Here is an 11,143-nt window from a genome sequence, read left to right on the forward strand (position 1 = left end):
TGCTTTTTTTTGTACAAGTGTTTTAATTGTGTTCAGGTTCATTTGATCAACAGTACCTCATATCTCACCTACATGGGTTGGGACAATTTCTTAAGACAGTGACATTTCAGTTCAAGGCAGTTGACTCATCTTCCTTATGCTTTCTTCTCTGCTGATTTCAGCTCGCTGATCTGAGACTAGTGTTAATGAATTACTTTAAAGGGGGGAAAAAAACAATAAAAGAACAGTGTCACAGGTGAGCGTCTTTATATATAAAAAACGGATCTGAAGAAATGATTCTGGTTCAAATGGAACAGGGTTAATAACGAATGCTAACAAATGTCACCAGTTTCACATAGCAAGCTGTAGCTCACATGCTGTACTGAGTTCTGATCCAGGACAGGATTCGGTAAGAATCTGGGGCTTTGGGAAGAAACACCAAACCCCACAAACCATCCAGAACTTATCATTCTTGGTTTGGCTTTTAGATAAAATGAAGCTGTTTTTTTTTTTTTTTTTTACAGCAAAATAATGAGGATATGTCTTGCCTGGTGGTTTAGCTACTGAATGTCTGAGATGATCGAGTCACTTGTGTAAAATTTCAGTATGTAATAAAGAAAAGAGAGGGAAAAAAAAAAGAAGCATCATTGTCGAAATGTAGCTCAATTTGAACAAATTTCTGGGGGGCGACGGCTGAAAAGCAAACCCTTCAGACACTGATCCTGTTTCTGCTGATAAATCTGTGGCACAAACTAGTTCTGGTGCAAAACTAGCCACAGATCAGCATAAAAGAGCATGAAACCTGCACACATACACACAACTATATACACACGCTGCACTCGCTATGTACACATGCAAATAGGCAACAAGTGCTGTTTAAAGTCTCAGTTCTGCCCTGTCTTTACTTTCTACACACAACTTTTATTCTTTTTTTTTATTTTTATTTATACACACAAAACATTAAAAAAGAAAATTGACTCGCACAAGGCTTCACCATATCGGCTGTGCTGTGATCTAATGACTCCGTTTCCCTGAACATCATGATTTCTAGCCTTAGGATTTATTTAGTGACTTTTTTGTAACCATATCGTTTTTTTTTATTTATTTTTAATTCCAATGCGGTGTTTTTGTTTAGCTGACATTTGAATACTTTGTTTTTGGTCATTTTCCTACATTTTAGTCTCATTGTTAAGGTTTAAGCAACCAAAGGAAACTGTCAATGTCAGACAGCAACAGTTGTTCTAAATTAAAGCACATGACATGATGGGAGACGTGGTCACTGTTCTGTCGGTTTACAAAGCAAAGTCTCGCTAAAACTTCTGCTTCTTCTTTTTCTGCTCTTTAGATTGTTGAGTCGCTGTGTTTGTTGTAGCTTAGCGCCATGTGGGGCATGCGTTAAGGCTGAGTGGGAGGGTGCGAGGAGCCGGATGGAGCTGCCGACTGCGCTGGTGGCGGTGGAGGAGGAGGCTGCTGCGCTCCGGAGTGTGTGTTCGGGGAAGGAGGCGGCGTCGGGCGCTTAAACTTATCCGGACTGCTGCTCCTCCTTGGGGACGGCCTCTGGGAAGAGAATCGGAGATGAAGTTTAAACACACTGAAATGAACCCCTTACTAACCACTTCACTAGAACCAGCACAGACTTTATGTAAATTCATATTTGCCATTTAGACAGGAAGCTTCAAAGAGCAGAAAGAAAAAAAAAAGTCAAAAGAAATCAGAATCGGGAGCTTGCAGATACGTGCAAATACTCATCATACATTCTCTACTGATTTCTACTAAATCCCATAAAATTTTCAATACATTTGTTGGAGGAAAACAAAACTTTCAGAACTTACTCATGCTCCTGAGTGTGGAAACTGTACAGATTAGAAGGAGGACTAACAAACTGTGACATGATCGATTACACAAGGATTATACTGTCGAGCTTTTACAGAGGCATCGGCATTGTGGACATCGCTGTATACAAACCGCCTGTGTGTGTGTGTGTGTGTGTGTGTGTGTGTGTGCTGACTCTGTTACACATGAGTAAGAAATGAATGAGTGACTATATCGGCGTGTTGGAGGGAAGCTGCACCCACCGTCACTTTAAACTGGGAGAGAGGAATGTCGTCATCAAAAACATTAAAACCCCAATCAACATGTCACCAAAGCAACGGTCTCTTAGCAACCACTCCTAGACCTCACAGACAGATACCTTTAAATCCAGGACTGGTTTAAGGTGCTAAAAGTGGGAAAAGGAAGGCTAGCTAGAGAGCTCATAACAAAAATACCTAAATAACATGCATGTTTATAACCAAGTGTCTTGGGTTTGTCTCTGTGTGCGCGTGTGTGTGTGTGTGTGTGTACCTGAACTCCATGGGAGGGTCCAGGGTGGATGTGCAGTCCAGGGGGTGTGTAGTGTGCGTGTGGAGCTCGGCTCAGTGTGGCTGGAGGCGTGAAGCCAACAGTGTGACTGGCGTAAGACAAACCTGCAACATCACAGAAGCAAAGTGTCACTCGTCTATACACACGTGTCCTGTCCAGAGATATTCTGACATCAGAACATAACGTCCTACAAAAAAAACCCACGCATGTACCTGGTGAAATGGGACGGCTGGAGGAGGGTGAGGGGGTGTAAGGGGTCGGACTGGACACGGTACGAGTTCTCAGTCCCTGAGCAGACATCTCATTAAAATACCTACAGAGGCGCAGAGAGAGAGAGAGAGAGAGAGAAAGGGAAAGATACAACACACACCATAAGACACAAATAGAAAGAAACAGAAAAAATGTCAACTCAAGAAGTAAATATCTAAAGTATGCTGACGGCTAAGGAAAGCCATGTGTGTGAAGTAGCACCGGTTTCTCATACACTCTTCTTCCACTTTTATCAGGATGTGTGGCACATTAATATAAAAGCAGGGATTAATTCCTTTAGCGCTTCCCCGCAAAGGACCGGATGGACTCTTACACAAATAACGTACAGAATTGCAGTAAATGTGTCTACAGTGGAAATATCGGAGGCTAGTCGCTCGATCGAACAAACGGTGTGCTGAATGAACGAGCAGATCAGACACACGTTAGAGAACACAGAGTTTTGTCTGGTCGCACCTCTCATCATCCATCTCCAAACTGCTCTCGCTCTCGCTCAGCTGCCTGCACAGCGCCTCTCTACGCTCCATCTCCCGCTGCAGCTTCCTCTGCAGGCGCATGTTCTCCTCCCGCATTTGTCGCTCTTCCTCGATGTACTGCGCTCGCTTCTCCGTGTCTGAGATACACAGAGCAGAAGAAGGAAATTGTTTTAGGAGAAAAAATAACAAAGTTAAAGATATATTTAAACTAAAATTTTTATTATATATATATATATATATATATATATATATATATATATATATATATTAAAAGATAAATTGCCTCTTTCCACAAATTTAAACTTTCATACATAGCTTGGAGTTTAAGTATAAATAATTTTATTTAGTTTAAGAAATAAGATGATAAAGAAATAAAAAAAAAACTTCCAAAATTCCTTCTCCATTCATTTGAGTGAAACTAAGAATGCGCCCTCTAGTGGCTCAACATAAGAACGTGCACAGCAATTTTACACCCAGCAACTAGTAGGGGGGAAAACCCACATCAGTGGAAGAAAAGGTGATGAGAGGAAGGGAAAAAGAGAGGAGTGGATAAAAAAAAAATAAGACAGTAAAAATAGAAGTAAAAAAAAAATAGCGTGAAAGAATAAGGAAAGACGGATGAAAAAAACAAAAAGGAAGGAAGGAAGGGGTGAACGAAATGAGTGAATGAAGGATGAATCAAAAAATGATAGTCAGATAAAGGATAAAAGAAAGAAAGGAGCGACAGACAAATGTTTCTGGATGTGTGTGTTACTCACGCTGCAGCTCAGTGGTGCGCAGGCTGCGCTTCAGCCTCTCCACCTCGCTCTTCAGAAAGCGGATGTGCCGCATCATGTTCTCGGGTGAGTCGATCTCCATGGAGATGTCCCGCGGGGAGGGCGGAGCCGACACCGGCTGGTCCAGCTTCTCTTGCAGGATCCTGACAAACACACCAGTGGACAATGTCACACACAGAACACACAACACAACCACACAGTTCCAAACGCCTGGCACATGGTCACTAAAGCCCACTCCTGAAATATGTGACCGGCCAACCGGAGCTCAGCTAATCCTGTTCTGAATCAGATATTAGTTTAGCATCTGTACAATTAAACTGTTCAGATCAAGTGATGCTTGATCCTGGATCCCAGTTTTCCCGATCGCACCTTTTCTCAGCCTCCAGCTTGTCCATGCGCTTCCAAAGCCGATTGACCAGCGCCTCCTGCTCCTGCTCCAGCGTGTTCTCCAGGTCGATCTTCTCACGACGCAGCTGCAAATACACACAAACACACACATCAGCAAAGAGTCTAAACACCGAAGCGGTTTTAGATCCACTTATTCTAAAAGGCTTCGAGTAGAAACGAGGAAGACTTTCTATTTAAACTTTACTGAAGGAGTCTCCAGTGCAGGCGATTAGTCAGATAAGAACATTTTCAGGACTGTGAAGTGATTTGCTCTGTTTATTACCTTAAAATGACAGAACAATGGTTCGGGGAGGGAACAACTGTTTATAGCTGTTTACTGAGGATCTATAGCATTAAATGTAACTATAAACAGATTAAAAACAGACAAAAAAGCATAAAGCAATTGCAGTGAAAGAGGAAAAAAACAGTACGGTGCGTTTTAAAGGAAAATAATCAACATTGAGGCAGTAAATCTACTCGTCATTGAGCTGCATCAATGCCCAACACTTATTTTCCTGTAAATTGCACCAGGACGTGTTTTGTTCCTTACCCAAGGTTACAGCAGTACCCGAGGCATGTTTTACAGTGTTACCTGCTCTAAAGTCAGCTGCTTGGTGATGGTGTCGTTCTCCAGCTTCTTGATCTTTTTCATCAGCTTGTTGACTTGAAACTCCTGCTCCTGCTCCAAGTGCTGCTCAAGCTCGGCCTTCTCATGCTGGAGCTACGGAGACATGACCAGAACGCTGTGTGATTCGATCGACCACATTTTCAAAGCTAAAAGGCGGACGGTCGGCTAATATTTCAACATTGGTATTTTGCCTGTGTCCCAGACGTCCCGTTAAAGCTGGAACCTTTATGTTGAATGTTAGTTTAACTAGACAATCCCGTGTCCTGATTGGTTGGGTGTTGGTGGTTCAGATCTTTATTTTTTTTTTGTCTTCCTTTTACAGACCCCGAGTCTCATGCATCAGGACATTTGTTTAAACCTTCCCAAACACAAGCGGATCATTAACAACCCATTACTGTTTCATTCCAGACAAACCAAAGGTTAAACACATTCATGTTTATACTGAAACACACTATAAAGCCAAGAGTTTTGGAACACCTGCCTTTCTACCAAGCACAGACCACCATGCTGAAAGATGTTTAAACCCAAAATACCAAATGCTCTTAATACTAAAATCTAATGGAGAGGGTTTTTCCTTTTGGGTGAACTGAACTCCAGCAGGTTGTGTGTTATTTGGACAGAAGGTCTGGTCGTGCTCCAGACGGTGTGTCACTACACGTCCAGCCACATATGGTGGTCACAATGACTCACCGTTCCCTCTCGAACACCCAGTGTTCTGTTGGGCAGAGCAGACGCTTCACAAAGCCGTGTTGTTTTGGTGAACTTTGGACTGTTTGAGACGTGACAATGTGCCAGACGTTATGAAGAATCAGTTTATGATTACACTCCAGTCAAGGAATTGTGGGAAATCTGATAACGACTGATAAAGACCATGCGCATGACTTGTGGCTCGTTCTCCAAGGTGGTAAATGTTTAGAGTCCAAACTAGTGTTCTAGTAGCTGCAGGCTTCTGAGGCAACATTGACCCTGCTGTGACATTAACTAAAAAGGGGAAGGTAAAGAGACACGGACGATAAAGGAGATGCGTGCAGCGTGTAGTGCATCATGCCTTCGGTTACTCATCCGTCACACAGCACTTCGGTAAAGTAATCCTCAGTCATATGAACCCACAGGCCAAGTGGACTCTCCAATTACCCCCCCAACACCCACACCTCCCCCACAACACGTGTCATCTGCTCTGTTTCTCTGGAGTCTGACTCACTCGCTCCGAACCCAGCGCGCTCACCCTTTATGTACAGGGATTTCAATTTTCGGTAAGAAAAACAAGCCTAGAAACAAGCCACGGACATCAATGACTCATCCCTGAGCTGTGGGCGAAACAGGAAAAGTGTAGAAGCTGCACGAGCGCTGGCTGAGGATCAGATCCAGTCAGGAGCGGTCACAAAATGTAAGGGGAAAAAAATGTGGTGTTAATATGAGATAAATAAAATAAATAAGTAATTCTTATGTTATTCTACATCTGGGATGTTAGATGGATATTCAGAGTTGGATGGATATTCAGGACTGAGACACTGCTGGCACTTGGTTAGAAAATTTAAGAACAACCAGAGAATGTGGCAGCTTTGTGGTTGTGAGTTCAAATCCCAGGAGGACCAAGTTGGACTTCTGGGGCCCTTGAGCAAGGCCCTTTACTGCTCAATTGTATAAATGAGACAAATGCAAGTCACGCTGCCAAATGCCACAAAAGTAAACGCACAAATTGGTCACACAACATCTCCGGTATACAGGAATCTGAGCATTTGCTTATCTTCCTAAGAAAAGCTAACAAGATGATAACACTGAAGCTTAAATAAAGTTTTTCTATGTTTCTTGGCAACACGTAGGTACGAAATTTATAAAATCATCACAAGGCACCTCAACGCATCAATGAACCTTGAGAAGGATTCTAGAAATCTGTGGATCTCTATCTCATGATAGATATTCCCTCAGTTGGTGTTGTGATGATGATGATGAAGAGCTCTGTTTGCTCGAAATCTAGTGAGTTACCTGCATGAGTTTCCGGGACAGATCGTTAGTAAGGAACTCCTCCTCTTTTTCATAGTTCACGGCGAGCGTCTCCTTCTCTTTTTGCAGAGCCTGGATCTTCTTAAACAGGGTGTTGGAGATGAACTCCTCCTCTTGCTCTGCCCTCGCTTGCTGCACACAAAAATACAACATAACATAAAATGGGCTCAGACATGGAGTTTCTAGAGAATAAAAGAAAGATAATAAATACAGATGTTTGATTGACAGAATGATGATCTGGTTGGTTACTTATATAGTGAGGTGTGCGCAGATGTTTGCTAGATAGTGTTTTACCCCAGAAAATAAGTCCTGACAAAAGGAGGCATTGCCAGAAACAGACTTCTGCATCACTATGGCAACTGGCCCAAAAATCGTAAATGCTCCTGAAAAAACATTACAAAGACTCAGATGTTACACCAAAACCAAAAGGCTACCGAACTAGTCAAGGATACCAATGGACCTGAAACCCCGCCCATGACAGCATCATCTAGGAGCCAATCAAAAGTGATTATTATTAGAGTACAGACCTCTGATTTAGAAAAACACAAGACTGCATGACAGCAGCATACAGAAAACAACACCAAGTGTCATCCATCTCACATGAGTTTTAATCATTTACATTTTAAAGAATTTGCTGGATGATGTAAGGATGAGAGTCACTAAAACGTCTGATGTTGGTCATGGCCACAGCCCACATGTAAGTCTTCCGGGACTGAAAAAAGAAACCAATAAACAAGATACTGTCGGCTCTAGTGCCTCACTAAATGTGTGAAAGCAAACCAAACCACTGATGGCACCAAGACACTGTTCCTGCTGCTCGTTTTCAGAGGAAACCAAACACAATACGTGTTACGGTTATGTTCTGCTCAGAAAAAAGAGAGCAGACAGAAAACGACTTATGCGTAATGTAAATGCCTCTTTTGGCTCTCAGAGTAGAAATGTTGGACTCATTACACAGGTCCTAATCCAAAAATACAGCTTGGAACAATAAAACTTTCTATTATGACATGAAAAAATGACCTTTTTGACAGAGTTCTGTGAGCATCTCTACGCGTAAACGAGCAGTGTCATGAACACAATTCGTGCTATGGAGCATCACTATACACACAGTTAAAGTTCAATCCTAGCAAAACTGAACTGTTGTTTATTCCAGGTGATTCATCCCCAGGTCATGATCTTGCTATATCCTTGCACAACGATCTTCTCTCCCCTTCAGCCACAGCTCGCAACCTTGATGTAACCATAAACAATCAACTGCCCTTTTCCTCTCATGTTGCTAATGTGACTCGCTCATGTCGGTTTCTGCTCTACAACATTAGAAGGATTCTGCCATTTTTGTCCACACAGGGTGCTCAGGTACTTGTTCAGTCTCTTGTCATCTCATGACTGGATTACTGCAACACACTGCTGGCAGGTCTACCTACGGATGCATTTCATCCTCCGCAAATGATCAAAAATGCAGCTGCACTGCTTGTTTTCAACCTGCCCAAGTTCTCCACACCACCCCGCTGCTGCGATCCTTCTACTGGCTTCCGGTAGCCACACGCATCAGATTCAAAACACTGATGCTGGCCTACAAAGCCAAAAACGGACCATCTCCCTCTTACCTCATCACTCCTCGCACCCTCAGATCTACCAGCACTGCTTGACTGGTTCCACCATCTCTCAGGGTAAGAGGTAAGTATACTAAAAGACTCTTCTCTGTTCTGGCACCAAGGTGGTGGAATGAACTTCCCCTAGAGGTCCGGACAGCCGAGTCACTGGCTATTTTCAAACGACGGTTGAAGACCTACTTATTCAGGAAACACTTCAACTAGCACTTCTTTCCCTATATTTTGCATTGTAACTTTGAACAATGTTTTAAACTCATGGGATCTTAAGTATGTAACCTAGTGAACCAGCATTAATGTATGCAATGACAGAGACTTGAGCACTTACGTACGTCGCTCTGGATAAGGGCATCAGCCAAATGCTGTAAATGTACACAGTGAAACTTTCCACTCCTTCCTTCCATGTTTTCTTCGTTCGTTATCCCTTATAAATCATATATTTACACTGGAGAACTTCCCCTTTTACTTACACCTCCCAAAAAATGCATCCTACTTACTAAAGCACATCATCAGACTCCTCCCCCCTAATTTGTCTGTCCACCAATCCACGCTCAGGAAATCTACTGGATCTCCACAAACAAATCAAATACACCAGAAGTGTGTGTGTGTGTATATATATATATATATATATATATATATATATAAACAACAATGATCTTGGAGGTTTAATACGTTCATGAAATCATTTTTCTGGGGATAAATTTAACACTGATGCATAGAAAAATGTCTGCATGTAAAAATGACTGACATGATGGATGTGGACTAAACCCCTAAGTACATAAGCTCTGTATGTGCAACTAATACCGTCTAAACAGGGCTTAACACACAAATAATACCTAACTCTAACCGCCTAAACTACTCACACACAAACGACATTTCTAATTCGACCCTGCATTTTTTTTCCAGTCTTCTAACATGACTAACCTTCACAAAGTGGGTTGCCAGATACGAATATTTTGTCGTACGTAAAATTATTTGCATATCCGTAGACAGCGATGTGAAATCTGGCAACCCGGGCTGTATTTAGCGTCGCTAAGATGACTCGTTAGCAACGTCGCTAACGCAGATTTACTCGATACGTGTCATAAATAAAAACACTTATAATAATAATAATAACAACACACGTTAAGCACACGACGCGTTAAATAAAAGGTTACATAAATATGTTATAAATAAAATAAAACAACAAAACAACGACGAATTAGCACTTTATTTTGACCAGATAAATGTTAGCATGTGAGGTGGAGGGTCGCAGCTGCTAATTTAGAAGCTAATGCTAACAACATTAGCGTTAATTCTGACTTTAAGGCTTTATAAATTCATACAAAATGGCGCACATGGGATGAAATAAATAAGGTGACTCACGATAGTGACGCTGGCCCTGCGCAGGTCGCGGTTCTCCTCCTGAAGGCACTTACACTTCAGCCTGAGCGTCTCCAGCTCGATCTTCAGCACTTTGTTCTCCTGCTGCAGGGACGCTAGGCGGTTCGTCAGCTCCTCCAGGCGAAACGCAGAGATAAAAACGCCTTGCTTTCCGTCTCGGCCTGCAGCTGGAGCGGCGGTGGTGGAAGAAGACGACGAAAGCGGCGTGGCCGAGCTGCTGCTCCCCGCCCCGTCTGTATCACTCTCACTGGCGCTGTCCGCCATGACTGCACCCCGAATACTGAGCCACATACAACACAGACACAACGCCAGAGACACCAAAGCCCCGCCTCCTGCATCGTGATTGGATCGCCTTCCTACCTTCTAAAGCAGGATTGGTTACTGCGTTCCTGCTTCCTGTCCATCACAATTCCGGATTTTCTTTCTCTCTCTCTCTCTCTCTCTCTCTCTCTCTCTCTCTCTCTCTCTCTCTCTCTCTCTCTCTCTCTCTATATATATATATATATACTCAAAAATATATATCAAGATTTTTAAGCTCATTGTTCTTGTAATACAATGAAAACAATATTGTTATTTTTATTGAAAGTATTAAAACGAACTGTTGATTAATCGACATCGTTAAGTGAAATGTATTTGAAAAAATAAGTAATACATATAATAAGTCTGTCTCTCCTATGTTTTATCTATTTAAATAATTTAGTGCTGCTTAGAATATTGTGTCTTTAATTTCCTAATTAGGGCTGTTAAACTCTCATCTCTGATCTGTCATCCTTTTCTATTCAAACTGTAAAACTAATCAGGAACTTCAACATCCAATCTATGAACTGTGAATGAGTGTAAATAATGAACCACTCTCTAGCCCATACAGTATAACAAATTAAAAATGTTTAATAAGATATTGCTGGATGATAATGCTGGAAATATGAGATAATGCCTGACGTATGAGATAATGCTAAAAGTATGATAATGCCTGAAGTATGAGATAATGCCTGAAGAATGAGATATTGCTAAAAGTATGAGATAATGCCTGAATTATGAGATAATACTGGAAGTATGAGATAATGCCTGAATTATGAGATAATACTGGAAGTATGAGATAATGCCTGAAGTATGAGATAATACTGGAAGTATGAGATAATGCCTGAAGTATGAGATAATACTGGAAGTATGAGATACATTTACATTTACATTTACAGCATTTGGCAGACGCCCTTATCCAGAGCGACGTACATAAGTGCTTAAATCTCTAACACTGAATACATTAATGCTGGT

At 41.8% G+C, this 11,143-nt stretch overlaps 1 protein-coding gene across 1 annotated transcript; it reads right to left on the minus strand.

Moving 5' to 3' along the window:
- ccdc6a (coiled-coil domain containing 6a) lies at positions 1 to 10,162 on the minus strand. The gene is made up of 9 exons (XM_027143070.2): positions 9,854 to 10,162; positions 6,861 to 7,010; positions 4,839 to 4,967; positions 4,229 to 4,332; positions 3,842 to 4,002; positions 3,064 to 3,220; positions 2,553 to 2,653; positions 2,323 to 2,444; positions 1 to 1,536 (listed from the first exon to the last, which is right to left on the minus strand). The coding sequence occupies exons 1-9, from the start codon at positions 10,160 to 10,162 to the stop codon at positions 1,375 to 1,377; spliced, it is 1,395 nt and encodes a 464-aa protein (XP_026998871.2). The 3' UTR covers positions 1 to 1,374.
- Positions 10,163 to 11,143: the final 981 nt, after the last annotated feature.

This window comes from Tachysurus fulvidraco, chromosome 12 (genome assembly GCF_022655615.1).
Source record: "Tachysurus fulvidraco isolate hzauxx_2018 chromosome 12, HZAU_PFXX_2.0, whole genome shotgun sequence".
Taxonomy (NCBI): domain Eukaryota; kingdom Metazoa; phylum Chordata; class Actinopteri; order Siluriformes; family Bagridae; genus Tachysurus; species Tachysurus fulvidraco.

What these genes read in the sequence shown, in the direction of transcription:
- ccdc6a (XM_027143070.2), bottom strand. Translation starts at nt 10,162, where the DNA reads ATGTGGCTCAGTATTCGGGGTGCAGTCATGGCGGACAGCGCCAGTGAG. An exon ending in CAGCCGTCCCATTTCACCAG is followed by an intron (nt 2,445 to 2,552) that starts GTACATGCGTGG and finishes GTGATGTTGCAG; the next exon opens with GTTTGTCTTACGCCAGTCAC. An exon ending in GACCCTCCCATGGAGTTCAG is followed by an intron (nt 1,537 to 2,322) that starts GTACACACACAC and finishes TTCTCTTCCCAG; the next exon opens with AGGCCGTCCCCAAGGAGGAG.